This window comes from Dermochelys coriacea, chromosome 10 (assembly GCF_009764565.3).
Source record: "Dermochelys coriacea isolate rDerCor1 chromosome 10, rDerCor1.pri.v4, whole genome shotgun sequence".
In the NCBI taxonomy this organism is placed as follows: domain Eukaryota; kingdom Metazoa; phylum Chordata; order Testudines; family Dermochelyidae; genus Dermochelys; species Dermochelys coriacea.
This window is the reverse complement of record NC_050077.1, coordinates 80,534,907-80,550,328: the sequence shown is the minus strand read 5'-3', so window position 1 is coordinate 80,550,328 and position 15,422 is coordinate 80,534,907. Positions and strand designations below refer to the sequence as shown.

Below are 15,422 nucleotides of genomic sequence, written 5' to 3'. Positions count from 1 at the left end.
TTCACATCCATGACAGAATAATTAATAATATACCACAACGTTAATATTCTTTTAAAATACTTCTTGAGGTAATATGTTATCTGTAGATCTTTGTGCCTGAATACTTCAAATATTTATCGAGTTGCTAATTTTTATTCGTTTTAGCTGTGTGTATTTTTATAATCTATTCAAAAAGGTGCGATTCTGTGACTGCACAAGAAGGTACAGTATCCTTCAGATCTACTGGAGGCTGTTTTCTGGAACAGTGACAGGAACGCTTTTCTACACGCCTACACACCTGTCAATTCTAAAAAGAAAGTAGGCAGTGCACTACATGATTTGCATGAACCACTGCAATCAGGGAACTGAAAAAAATTCTTAACTAAGATCAAAAGGACATCTTATACATTTTGAAAGACAAAGTGACAGCCAGAACACAGTTCACAAAAATTTATCCAAGATATGTAAGTTCATTCAAAATGTGCAAAGGACTCTGTTCTTTGGCACAAAAACAGTAATAATTTCTGTACATTCTGTCTATTTCATCTATTTTCCAGTTTTACAATAGATTTGATTTCAAAATTAATGCTCACAATGATTGGACAACCGATATTTGGCACCAATGCCATCTATTTAATAGAGATAAAAGAAAAAATCCAAATAGGATTTTTAATACGTGTCAGCAACTATAAGCCCCAGTTCAACAAAGCCCTGCAGTATGTGCTTCCACCTCACCGACTTCAATGTTAGGTACGGATTGAATGCGATTAGATTGTGCTTCACTGCTTTCTTGAATAGGGGTCTAAGGTCCAGATTCCGCTACCTTGACTAACACAGAGTAGTATTTTACTCCATGAGTAGTAACTCCACTGAAGCAAAACTGCTCTATCACTTTGCAAAAACTATTGCGCAGTGTTTCTGTTGCAATCACAGACAGGACTGCAAACTTATCACATGCCTGGACACAACCTGTTCCTTCCTATGCATCTGGTTGATCCATTCTTCCATACAAAGAGCATAACAAAGCTTAAAAGAATGCTTTTTTGGGGGGACAGAGTAGAAAACTCATAAAGTTCCATCCAGTGAAGATATGGTAATTGATATTAACCAATTAAATGGCACAATTCCTTTTCTCACTACATTCTGTAAAGGTTAAATCATGTTTTGTTCTTTAGGATCCTCTCCTTTGAAGGATAAAAAAAAAATAATAAGCTCTACTATACCATGTCAGATCCATAAAACTCAATGAACTATAGAACAGAAGGCAAGTATGATTATTCCAATCTACCTATGAAGAAACTGAGGCAAAGATGATGATGTGATGTGCCCCAGATGATACAAGAGGTTACATTTTCCTTCAGTCTGAATTTCTCTGAGGCCTTGAGGGTTGATGAGGATGAACTAGAGGGGCCATTTCTAGAAATTCTACCACAAAATAAATTCCTATTATGCTAACAGCTTCCTCCAAAACAGTAGTTCAGCATATGCCAAATTACTGAACACCTGCCCAGCAGCTAGGAAGAATGCGAGAAGAATGTATCCAGTCAAAAGTAGCCTTTAATGCAGGAGCAGGCAAACTTTTTGGCCTGAGGGCCGCATCGGGTTTCAGAAATTGTATGGAGGACTGGTTAGGGGAGGCTGTGCATCCCTAAACAGCCGGGGTGGCCCAGCCCCTGCCCTGGATCCTCCCACCCACCCGCTTCTTGCCTCCTGATGCCTCCCCCTGGACTCCTGCCCCATCCACCCCCCCGGGCTCCCTGTCCCCTGACCACCCCCGGTACCCCCATCCCTGACTACTCCCCCGCCACCCCATCCAACCCCTCCTCTCATTCCTGACTGCGCCCCCCCAGGACCCCAGCCTCATCCAATCACCCCTTTTCCCTGACTGCCCCGGAACCAGTGCCCCTGACTGCCCCCCCGTCACCCAATCCAACCCCTCCTCTCATTCCTGACTGCCCCTCACCCCAGGACCCCTGCCCCCATTCAACCTCCCCCTTCTCCTTGTCCCCTGACTGCCCCCCATCATCCCATTCAACCCTCCTCCTTCCTGACTGCCCCCCCGGGACCCCTCCCCTGTTCAACCCCGTTCCCCGCCCTCTGACCACCCCATCCCCTGTCCACGCCTCCCCACAACTCCCCTGCCCTCTATCCAACCCCCCTGCTCCCTGCCCCCTTAGCACGCTGCCTGGAGCGCCGGTGGCTGGAGCCCAGCTGGAGCCAGCCACACCACTGCACAGCCCAGGGCACCAGGTCAGGCCGGCAGCGCAGCGAGGTGAGGCTGTGACGGAGCAGGGACAGTGGGGATGGGGCCGGGGACTAGCCTCCCGGGCCAGGAGCTCAGGGGCCGGTCAGGAGGGTCCCGCGGGCCACCCGTAGTTTGCCACCTCTGCTTTAATGCCTGGTCCAGATCTTCCTCCAACATCCTCCCATTGCCACCTACCCAAGAAGCAATGCAGACGGTCTAAGATTAGACAAGAAGCCAGAAGTATGTTAGGATCTTGAGAAAGTCAAGAAAAAGAAAAAAGATTCAGTTTATTTTCCTCCTGCTTCTTCCAAGTGGAAACATAAGCCTTCTTAAAGAAGACTTGTAACAGATGCTCCATTGAAACTGGTGGAGCTACCCACACTGATTTAAACCACTGAGGATCAGCCCATAATATAAAGGCTGCCACTGAAGTCAGTCATCAAAGAAACTGCTCAATTTCCCACATGCCCTTGAGTAGCCCATAAATAAAAAAGGTTAGTGTCAGGAGTTGCCTGCAGATTAGCCATCATCTCATTTCTGGGATAAAGACATTTTCAGGTTTAGTATCATCAGGACACAAACATCAATGAGGACCAAAATGGAGACAACTCTATTTAAAAACCAGACTTTCAATGATAGAAGGAATGTGAAAAGAAAGTATAGCCCAGCACATTTTGTTTTGTATAATATTCTCTCTCCAGACTGACAATCCATGTCCTCAACCTTTAAAAGCTGGAAGATATGGACTTCAGATGAAGGAAAAGAGGTGGCCAGATGAGTTGAAGGGCTCTGGCACAATCCTGCAGAGTAAGGGCTCTGCAACCAACAGCACAAAATAAATCTGCAAAAGAAGTTTATAGATTGGACTGAAAAACCAAGAATCCTTCTCTTGGTTCTTCCTCCTTTGCCACAGCATTCCTGATGTCACAGAAAACCTGAAACATATGCTTTTCGAGGAGACAGTCTCAGTAACATGTATGAACTGAACTGAAACAAAACAGACACTGGAGCAGATCATAGGAAGAAGGGAAGCAATGGGGACTGATGATGGTGCAAAAACCGACAATGAGATTAGTTGCTTCTGCCCAATTAACAAGACCTCCACAGGGAGGCCTTACCACCAAACTCAAGTTTGCTATAAAAAAGGGTTTCAATCAGAGGTTAAAACCACCACCACCAACAAAAAGATACTGAAAACTCAATAAGAACTCAGAAATAACTGACAAAGAAAATTCATTCTCCCCCATCATAATCAACAGTAATCTTGAAACAGACAATTTAGGTCTTGCTTATAGACAGAAGCATACACCTACATAATGGATTAGAAGAAACAGTACTGCAATAGAAAGTAAACCTCTCTCAGAAATTACAGTAGCAGGCTGTAAGCACCAACAATCTATTTGTGCTTACAGAGGTCCTGTTTTTCCACTGTCCTATTAATCTCTGTGTATATATATTCTCTATATAAGCACAGGAGATACAGATTGGGAGGGTAATGATGGGGATAGGTCTTGGGCTAACAGACTTTAAAATACAGTTGTCCTAGATTTCAAGTTACAGTAAACTCTCCCGTCTTTCTATAAAGAAAGAGCTGGAGTGTGACAGTGTAGTGCTTAGTGGCACAAAAAATTCAATTGTCCGATTTGCAGGTGTTCTCAGCATCCATCACTCCAACTGAAGTAGATGGGAATTATGGGTAATCACAGGCCCTGTGATTTTCAGCTAGCAGACTAGAGTGTTCAAAAATGCTGGTCGGTGGAAAAAGTGGGCGACGTAATATCTTTTATGGGACCAACTTCTGTTGGTGAGAGAGAGAAGCTTTCAAGCCACACAGAGCTCTTCTTCAAGACCTACTTTGAACTCTGTATGGCTCGAAAGCTTGTCTTTCTCACCAACAGAAGTTGGTCCAATAAAAGATATTACCTCACCTACTTCATATTTCTGATATCCTGGGATTGTCACAGCTACAACTACATTACATACAAGAGCTCAGGATGGCATGTTTTCCAGACTCTCTGAAATATCTCAACAGTTTTACTTGAACAGTGAAGAAAATACTCATTTCAGTTAGCCTCTTTCACCAACTGAGGTTTAAAAAGGGTAAATTTAGAAATTTCATTAAAACATGTCTAGAGAGAAGAAGAATGTTCTGAACATACTGCTAATCATGGAGTATTCAGCACCAAAGGCATTAGCTAAATCATTTTATCATTGTATATTATAATCAAGATGTGGTCTTACTCAACTAAGAATGGAATTTTACTTAAATGATTCAGTTGTAGGCAGCTCACACACAATTCACAATTGTTTCAAATGTTTTGGACAACAGATAAGGTTTGATTTGTTATATAGGGTATGTCTCAGAGGTGGGCAAACTACGGCCCATGGGCCACATCCAGCCCGCAGGACTGTCCTGTCCGGCCCCTGAGCCCCCAGCCCCTCCCCTGCTGTCCCCCATCCCCGCAGCCTCAGCGCGCTGCTCCGCCAGCGCTCTGGCCCGCCACTTCTGCCGGGCAGCACTGCGGTGTGGCTGGCTCCGGCATGGTAGGGGAGTGGGGAGTCCTGGAGGGCAGTCAGGGGACAGGGAGCGGGGGGGGGGGGGTTGGATAGGCGTGGGAGTCCCAGGAGGCCTGTCAGGGGGTGGGGGTGTGCATAGGGGTCAGGGCAATCAGAGGACAGGGAGAAGGGGCAGTTGGATGGGGGTGGGGTCGGATTGGTTGGTGATTCTGAGGGGGGCAGTCAGGGGGAAGGAAATGGGAGGGGGCGGATAGTGGGTAGGGGCCAGGCTGTTTGGGAAAGCACAGCCTTCCCTATCTAGCCCTCCATATAGTTTTGCAACCCTGATATTGCCCTTGGGCCAAAAAGTTTGCCCACCCCTGGTATGTCTACACTATGGAGACTGTATTGGCATAGCAAGATCACTGTAGATGCAGTCTACTCTGACAAAGGGGTTTTTTTTTTTTCTCATCGTATGACCACCTCCCTGAGAGACAGTAGCTACATTGATGGAAGCATTCTCTCACAGACATAGCTGCATCCACAACAGAGTTAGGTTAACACAAGAACACAAGAATGGCTATACTGGGGCCAGAGCAAAGGTCCATCCAGCCCAGTATCCTGTCTGCCGACAGTGGCCAATGCCAGGTGCCCCAGAGGGAGTGAACCTAACCGGTAACGATCAAGTGATCTCTCTCCTGCCATCCATCTCCACCTTCTGACAAACAAGCTAGGGACACCATTCCTTACCCATCCTGGTTAATACCATTAATGGACTTAACCTCCATGAATTTATCTAGTTCTCTTTTAAACCCCGATATAGTCCTAGCCTTCCCAACCTCCTCAAGCAAGAAGTTCCACAGGTTGACTGTGCACTATGTGAAGAAGAACTTCCTTTTATTTGTTTTAAACCTGCTGCCCATTAATTTCATTTGGTGGCCCCTAGTTCTTATATTATGGGAACAAGTAAATAACTTTTCCTTATTCACTTTCTCCACACCACTCATGGATTTTATATACCTCTATCATATCCCCCCTTAGTCTCCTCTTTTCCAAGATGAAAAGTCCTAGCCTCTTTAATCTCTCCTCATATAGGACCCATTCCAAACCCCTAATCATTTTAGTTGCCTCTCTCTGAACCTTTTCTAATGCCAGTATATCTTTTTTGAGATGAGGAGACCACATCTGTACACAGTATTCAAGATGTGGGCATACCATGGATTTATATAAGGGCAATAAGATATTCTCCATCTTATTCTCTTTCCCTTTTTTAATGATTCCTAACATCCTGTTTGCTTTTTTGATTGCCACTGCACACTGTGTGGATGTCTTCAGAGAACTATCCACAATGACTCCAAGACCTCTTTTCTGATTAGTTGTAGCTAAATTAGCCCCCCATTATATTGTATGTATAGTTGGGGTTAATTTTTTCAATGTGCATTACTTTTCATTTATCCACATTAAATTTAATTTGCCATTTTGTTGCCCAATCACTTAGTTTTGTGAGATCTTTTTGAAGTTCTTCACAGTCTGCTTTGGTCTTAACTATCTTCAGCAGTTTAGTATCATCTGCAGACTTTGCCACCTCAGTGTTTACCCCTTTCGCCAGATCATTTATAAATACGTTGAATAGCATTGGTCCTAGGACTGACCCTTGGGGAAAACCACTAGGTACCCCTCTCCATTCTGAAAATTTACCATTTATTACTACCCTTTGTTCCCTGTCTTTTAATCAGTTCTCAGTCCATGAAAGGATCTTCCCTCTTATCCCATGACAACTTAATTTACATAAGAGCCTTTGGTGAGGGACTTTATCAAAGGCTTTCTGGCAATCTAAGTACATTATGTCCACTGGATCCTCCTTGTCCCCATGTTTGTTGACCCCTTCAAAGAACTCTAATCGATTAGTAAGACATGATTTCCCTTTACAGAAACCATGCTGACTTTTGCCCAACAATTTATGTTCTTCTATGTGTCTGACTCTTTAATTCTTCACTATTGTTTCAACTCATTTGCCCAGTTCTGACATTAGACTTACCAGCCTGTAATTGCCGGGATAACCTCTAGAGCCCTTTTTAAATATTGACATTACATTAGCTATCTTCCAGTCATTGGGTATAGAAGCTGATTTAAAAGGACAGATTACAAACTATAGTTAATAGTTCCGCAAATTTCACATTTGAGTTCTTTCAGAACTCTTGGATGAATGCCATCTGGTCCCGGTGACTTGTTACTGTTAAGCTTATCAATTACGGTAATTCCAAAACCTCCTCTAGTGACACTTCAATCTGTGACAATTCCTCAGATTTGTCACCTACAAAAGACAGCTCAGGTTTGCGAATCTCCCTAACATCCTCAGCCATGAAGACTGAAGCAAAGAATTAATTTAGTTTCTCCGCAATAACTTTATCATCTTTAAGTGTTCCTTTTGTATCTCAATCATCCAGGGGCCCCCACTGGCTGTTTAGCAGGCTTCCTGCTTCTGATGTACTTAAAAAAACATTTTGTTACTACCTTTTGAGTTTTTGGCTAGCTGTTCTTCAAACTCCTTTTTGGCTTTTCTTATTACATTTTTATACTTAATTTGGCAGTGTTTATGCTTCTTTCTATTTACCTCACTAGGATTTGACTTCCACTTTTTAAAAGATGCCTTTTTATCTCTCACTGCTTCTTTTACATGGCTGTTACATGGCTCACTCCACCAGGTTTCTAAGACACCTATTATATCAATATCCTCCTTTAACACCAGGGACTCTAGTTCACCCATTTTATTATTTAGACTTCTAGCATTTGTGTACAAGCACTTTAAAAACTTGTCACCGTTTATATTTCTGCCCTTTTCTGATGCGTCAGATTCTTTTTTATGTGAATGTTACTCGTCTGATCTGGCCCATACTTTATCCTCTTCCATCCTCTCCTCCTGACTAAAACCTAGAGAATCTCTATCAATAGACCCTCCTCTAAGAGAAGTCTCCATCCAATCCACATTCTCCTCTGCAACAGGTTGGCATACGTGTGTATTTTTCACACCCCTCACTGACATTGCTATGTTGACCTCACTTTTAAGCACAGGCTAAGCCATAAAGTTACTACTGCAAGCTAGCTACACATTTGCCATTAAAAAAAAATTTTGCTTCACCTTTCATACAGATTTTGTTTGAGTGGTGAGAGTTATCCATGTCTCACCTTTGGAAAACTATATCAAGAAGAAAAATAATTTGATCCCAAGGTGCAGAGTATATGGAAACTATTGTTGCTGCAGCCTCTTCCTGAATTAAACTAATGATCTTATTGTCAAAGGTGTACTCTACTGTGAATGGTTGTCTACATAGAGACACTCAAGAAAGTTAAGGCAAATCAAAGATGTGGAATCAATGTACATACATTAAAGTGCATTAAACCCCCAAGTGGATGCTCAGACAGGCATCTATGTCCTTACTTCAAAGTTACAGCAAACTAAGGTTAAACTAATTTTTAAATTTATGTGCACTGACTTCACATTTTCAGCTGATTCACCTTAACTTTCCTGTGTGTTTCCATGTAGACATGTCTTCAGTGTGGCACTCATTCCTAGTCAGTTGCACTTGGAATTAACTTTTATAAAAAAAAATAAAAAAATCTTTAATGAATTCTGCTCCAGTTTCTGACAAGTAACGTTCTAATATAAATCTGTTGAAAGAAACTGCATGTCACAAACAATTTCCCCGTCCATAACACATGTGGATATATCTAATTAGAACTTCTGCATGCCAGTCACATGATCTGAATGACTGAGACAAAAACATTCAGAGAAAGCAAATACCAGATTTTCACAATGATTTCAGTTCTAATACAGAATGATTAACAAAACACTTAAGGAATACTTTTCAAAACATTTATCCTGTGTCCCTTGAATAGGTTTAAAGGGTTCTTTGGAAATTCTTTTGGATACACAGACTGCCCCCAGCAGTAAAAATACATGTTACAGTTTGCCAGTCTATTCTGTGGGACTTTTCATTAGGATGGAATACCAGTGAGTTACAGGTTTTCAAAATTTTTATAGCAATTACTATATCCAGAAAGCTTTGAAGACTAATAATAGTTCAATATTTCCATGGTATACAATACATCACGATGTACTAACAATAAATATTAACTTACAGTTGACATGACCAGAAAAATCCACCATTTAATAGTTTATAATGGAGGTGAGATCCAGATCTGGGTCTGAATTTCCCTAAAGTTTGAGGGTGCTTTAAATCTGTTTCAATTGTCTTGAAAAACAAGTTAAATTTCACTTCACATGATGTTAGTCATTAATAAAATAATAATGCCTAGCTTTAATCAAGGTAAATTCCAGTTTTTAAAAAAATCACGGATTCCCCCCCACCTCCAAATTACCAACAATACACATAAAAGCAAACACTATACAAAAAAAAAAAAAAACCCACAAACGAAAGATTTTTTTCAAGCTACTTTATCCATTTTCCAAAGATTTAGTTTAATCCTTAACAACAGACAACATATAAAGCCCTCTGTACTCTGGTAACAATCCAATCCTTTAGCAACTAAATAACCTTCACTGAACAGCTGACCTCTCTTTCCCTTTGTTAAGAGCCTAAACAGTTTTGTATTCAATAATCTATTTCTGTGATGCAGAACTATATTTTTATTTCAAAGCAGAATGGGCCTTCATACATACATCACTACGTTTAGTGCATTAGCATTTCTTCTCCGTATACCCATGTTCAGATCCCTCATGTAAAGTATCCTAATGGCTTCTACCCAGACCGAGTGGATATATTTATACATTACAAAGCTGCGCCACCCAGCTACTGCTAACACAATTGTGTAATCCAGTGGTTCTCAATCCATAGCCCATGGGCCACTTGTGGCTCAATTAGCACACAGCTGCAGCCCATGTGACATTCTCAGGTAATACAGACAGTATATATATTCTGTATATGTGGCCCACATAACACAGAGAGCTGCATATGCAGCCCATAATGGTAAATAGGTTGGAGGACCACTGATGTAACCAGTTGATGGGTGGTCAACTTTACCAGTTACAATTAATACACACAATAGCCCTTCCATTGGGTTATTATATATTATACATACAAATAATATTTAGATGATACAGCACTTTTACATGTGAAGATTAACTGATTTGTAAAACATTTTGAACTCCTCCCCAACAGGTAGGTAAATATTATTTTCATAGCAGAGATGAGGACGTCAGGCACAATGGGATGAAATAAATTGCTTAAGGTTATAAAGTCTGTGGCAGAGCCAGGATTAGAAGTCAGAAGTTCATGACTCACAATCTCATACACATTCCTTAGATATGTGGAGACAAGGAAGCAACACACACACACACACACACACACACACACACACACACACACACACCCACCCACCCCCACCCACTCCCAGGAACTTTGTCACAACCTGGAGCCAGCTTAATGGAGCAGGAGTGGAGGAGAGAAATAAAATTAACAAACAAAAAATAAAAATTCCCCCCAAAAGCTTGTTGGGATTAAATCAACCCTTTGATATAAAGTTCACAAATCTGTCTATAATTATGACAAACTACGCAGCTTGCTCTCGCTGACCCAGCAATTGAATCAAGTGAACCTCTGCTCTGCTGTGACTTTATATGACAAATCCAGCAATCCTTGAATGTCTTCCTTTAAGAATCAAAATTGCTGACTCAGAATACCCCTCCCGCAAACCCCTCCCCCCCAATGAAGCACAAAACAGATTTTTTAAAAATCCAGGCAAAAATGCTGCTGGTAAGGTCTTTAAAAAAATAAATGCCATAAAAAAAATAAAAGGTATTATTACTCTATAAAGAATCTGGTGGACAGAATTGTTGTACCAAGTCCCACAGAGATTGTAAATTAAAATAATCTACTTTCCTGCACATTAGTTTCCTATGTATCATCTGATCACTGACATCACACCATATTCTCTCCTGATGGAATGTCTCAGAATTGATGAAATGTAGACACAAGATCATAAATTAAGCTGATGGTAGATGAAGTTCTATTGCAATTCACTCTCTTCTTGTTCAGGCATGACTATGGATGGCTGCGGGCAACAATGGGTTCCGCTTTAGCAGATGTTTGAGAAGAGTTACTAAGCAGTGAATTATTCCCTTCTCCAAAACAAATGTTCATTCCCTGTGGGCAGTAACCTTCCAATGTACTGGCATGTGCCTTCCAATGTACTGTCTCCTCAGAAGCAATATTTGTCTGAACTAATACTATTGAACATTTACCACAACAGAAATCATTTGGTCATGACATTCCAATGATAAAACAATATGCATCTAGAAAACACTTACAGCTGACTGCTCCCTCCAAAGAAAAACCTGTGGGAGGGGGAGAAACAAAATGAAAATTCTGCAAGTTAGAACCTGAAGTTGTCAACTATTGTTCCTCCTAGGAGAGGAATTTTTGGTTGACAGCAGTACAGTCTGGAAAACTTATAAATCCCAGGCAATCCCCAAGGTTGCTTCTAGCAACAGTAAAGGGTGACTTAAAAAAACCAATCACATTCATATCCAAAAATTTGGTACCCACTCTGTTATAAGCAACTCCTCTCTCTCTTCCACGTATATAAATTCACACCTTTTTTTTCCAGTGTCTGTATCACAGATATATAAACTTAACATATAGTCAGTTACACCGTTTTGCTTCTGGCCAGCTGCGCTTCCTGTCTCATGCATGGGCAGGAAGACTCTTTCTTGAACTGCGGTGGGCGGAACTCAAGTATACACCATTTCCCATGTCCTCCAAATGGGTGTTTACCAGTAACAGCAGCAGCAAAGCTAAAACTATATATGAAAGATGCAGCAAGCATGCATCAGCAGAGAACTGGATTCAAGCAAGTTCACTAGTATTGTTCTTGGAGCCCCAAAAATTCTAAATGCTACTAAATGGGAATGGAAACATTATGGACTTATTATGCATAGATGTGAATGACTATACAGGTGCATAGCAGAAGAGAATCAGGCCTACAAATTTTTCTATGGTACTTGAGTGTGTAGACATGTGAAAAAGAGCAAAGATTATCAGTGTTGTCTGGTTGATGGTTTTGAGCTTTTTTCTTTAAATGGAAAATGGTAAACACTTGTCCATTTATCCTTTGGCAGTCTACATCAAAGCAAATCTGACCTTTTAATATATATGGCATATTAAAAAAATATGTTGTGGTATTTCTAAAAAGCAAAACACAAAGTCACTCTGGATTATAGAATTGTAGGATGTGCAGCAATTAAAATAATGAAGTACATTTTTTAATCTCTGTTTAACATTGCTAAGATTTTAACCATTTCCAAGCTCAAGATGGTACAACACCTCACATGTGTGGAGGTCTGGAAGGAGTTCAGAATATTTTTCCTTTGATCAGTAAGGATAATATTTTTTAAGACTTCAGTTTTGTTAAAAACAAAACCAAATAAAACTAAAAAGCATTTTTGTGACTTTACTGCTTAATAGAAAAATATTTTAACTTGTGGGAAACCTGTGCCATTATTCTCATGATACTGAATCAATTAAATTTCTAGTTGAACTTTTGTTTAGTTTTTTAAAAATATTTATACAAATTAATACAAAGTTTAAGTAATTTAAATATTTTAAAAGGTTTTTGATATAGTAGGTTGTAGCAATATGGAACTATAGGTGCTCTGTTATAATACCCCTGTTGTGATGCTGGACTCTCACTTCTAATTCTATTGCTGTATATTAACTGTTTAAAATAGAAATTTACCTCTTCACTTGCTTAATAAAATAAAGCCAGAGATTGTGTGTAAAGAGAAATAGCCTTTTAGAAAGAAATGCACTATGAAATTAATCATGTTTATACAGTACGTCAGTGTATATCCAGAAAAACAAAGCAATTAATCACAATGCAGTGAAGTATCTCAGAAGAAATAGTTGTAGCCTTGTTGGTCCCAGACTAAGAGAGACAAGGTAAGTGAGGTAATATCTTTTATTGGACCAACTTCTGTCAGAGAAAAAAACAAGTTTTTGAGCTTACAAATAGCGTTTGCAAATTTGGTATTATAGGAAACAAATTATATACATTTATTTAATGTTTAGACTGTAACTAGACAATTTAAAAGTGATCCGACAAGCTTTTTTTCCCCCACTCCAGTTCATTATAGCTTACTTTGCTAAACAAACAGGTTTGCTGATGCTTAATGTATGCTTACTAAACAAAACCAAGTTTGTCTTATGAATTACAGTAAAATCATTTTTTCAATATTTTGCTGTCACACAGGCAGAATGTATAACAAGACTTGCTATCAGCTGGAACATCAGTTTTAAGCCTTTGAAAATCCTTCTGTATCTTTACCAAATGCAGAGACTTTATTTTGTCAGAAGCAATGAATGATGTAGGTTTTGTTTAATTTGTTTAGCGTTTGTGCATATTTTTGTATGAGTTTGAATTACTTACTTATTGGGGGTTTTTTTAAATGGATATACCCAGTCACAGTGGAGAAAAAAAGACAGCGTTGCAGATTCTGAATATCCATTATTTTAATATTAGATAATTAATGTTATATTATCCTTTTTAGTGTTATTAAAACAAAATTTCTAATGCAATTAGGGAAAAATATCAGCCACATGCAGATTTGAACTGGAGGATATGAATTGAGTAGGGTTTTAATTTGAATTTGAAGGATCTATTTAATAACAAAAGGTTCATAGTTATCTTGAACTCATAATGCCAAATGTACTAAGTATACCCTCATACCACACATATTTGGAAGACTGGTTAACCTGTTATCAACAGGGGATGAAAAAGGAGACGGCTTTTAACATAAGCTCTTAAGAGAGAAGCTTTTATAAATCTACAATAATTGTATACACAAAAGATTGAAATAGCTCAATAGCAATTATAGCTATTATAAAATTCCATTTTTCAGAGGCTTTAGAGTTTAATCCGGTAGAGTATTCCAAGCTCAGAGTTCCCATTGAAATCAGTGGGAATTCTGTGTATGGACCATTTCTAACCTGATTTTTTTTTAAAAAAAAATAAATAAATTATACAGTGGAAGCATTACTGAGACAAGCAGTGGGTTTTGGTTTGTTTGCTTTTTAAACCATGCTGTCTAAATCCACTTGCAGGAAGCCTAAAGACATGGTGGTAAAAAAGACTCTGGTAGTCCTACACTTCTTAATGATTCCCCCACATAGGACAAATCCTCCGAGGACCAGATCTGCCAGGAACTGGCCCAACCTATCTAACTCTGTTACACTCTTCATTTAGGTCCATTTTGCAATGGCAAAAGAAAAATCATCATAATTGGGGAAGTGGGAGGAAAAGTAAAGTAAAAATGCAAGAATGTTATCAAACAGACTTGGAGACAAGTGCTACTTGGAGTCAAGGTGCCTTTCCATCCCCATTAGGCATATAACAAAATTTTCATGATGAAGATTTTGGCCCAGGATGTTTTGGCTAAGGGAAACCTGTGAGCTACATATGAAATGAGTCACTATATAGTTCATTTGCAAATTGTATTATGAATTGAACTCCAAGCCAATCCTGCATGAGATAATTTCCTGAACTCTTCTCTGGCCATCAAATACAGGCAACAGTAAGCAGAGGATCGTGCCAGCTATTCAGTGGCTTCTTTAATCCCACTTGACAGAATGAACAAGCTGCAAAGAGAGGCTAAAATATGTCCAATGCTGCAAAGATATTTCTTTACTCAAAATTTTCTCAGGAATTACTCTTAATTGTGCATTGAATATTTCTAAGGACTGGATCCATTATACAAAGAAACAATATTTGATTATCTCATCCCATGCCCAACTCTGCATTGTCAATGATACTACCATCCTATATACCCTATTTCTCTACTTCTTTCACAGGGCTTGTCTTTACTAAGGGGGTAAACTGACATAAGTTACACTACTCGAGCTACATGAATAACGTAGCTTAGGTCAACTTACCCCAGTATTTTCAATGCGCTGAGTTGAGAGATGCTCTATGGTTGACTTCCCTTACTCTTCTTGGAATTCCAGGCTTGACTGGAGAGCGCTCTGCCATCCCGCTAAATCGATCCTTGCTGCATAGATTGCAGCAGCAGCAGAAATCTCTCCATAGGAAGGAACAGCCCACAATCACCTGTGGCCTTTTTTCCATGCCACCCTCTATGGATGAAACATCTTTCCTGAGATTGTCTGCAAAACCACTATCTTCTCCTCTTTTAAATCCCTCCCAAGACCCAGTTCTTACACAATGCCTTCAAGAAGTGCACTAATTAGATCTTCTACTTATTAATTCTTCCTTTTTTATTTCATTAAAAAAATCATCATACTGTCACTAGCCTTGTTCAGTAAGAACATAATCTAATTGATGGCGCCCCCTCCATTCTCTTATATCTCAACCTACTGTCTTGTTACCCCTTGTTGCATCATGTCTGAAATTGGCTTGGAATTATCTTCTTGGAACAGAAATCATTTCTTTTATCTGAACTGGAGGAGCTCAGCATACTTTTGGATGCCAGTAAAGTATATTCTTCTGTACATTGAATATTCTGGAATTCCTTAAACAAGAATCTAACTTGAGATTTCCAATTCAAATCACCTTTAAGTCCAAAACAAACTGCAAAAAGTTACAGAGGGATCTCACAAAACTGGGTGACTGGGCAACAAAATGGCAAATGAAATTCCATGTTGATAAATGCAAAGTAATGAGCACTGGA

At 39.7% G+C, this 15,422-nt stretch overlaps 1 protein-coding gene across 2 annotated transcripts in view; it reads right to left on the bottom strand.

The window, feature by feature from the left end:
- MAP2K1 (mitogen-activated protein kinase kinase 1) overlaps positions 1 to 15,422 on the bottom strand; it is a 67,985-nt gene that overhangs the window by 41,632 nt on the left and 10,931 nt on the right. Inside the window, exon 2 of one of the 2 annotated variants that reach the window (XM_038419307.2) lies at positions 11,049 to 11,075. The exons of the other annotated variant lie outside the window; for it this stretch is intronic. Within the exon in view, the coding sequence (XP_038275235.1) occupies positions 11,049 to 11,075 (27 nt within the window). The remainder of the gene's footprint in view (positions 1 to 11,048; positions 11,076 to 15,422) is intronic. 2 annotated transcript variants of the gene reach the window in all.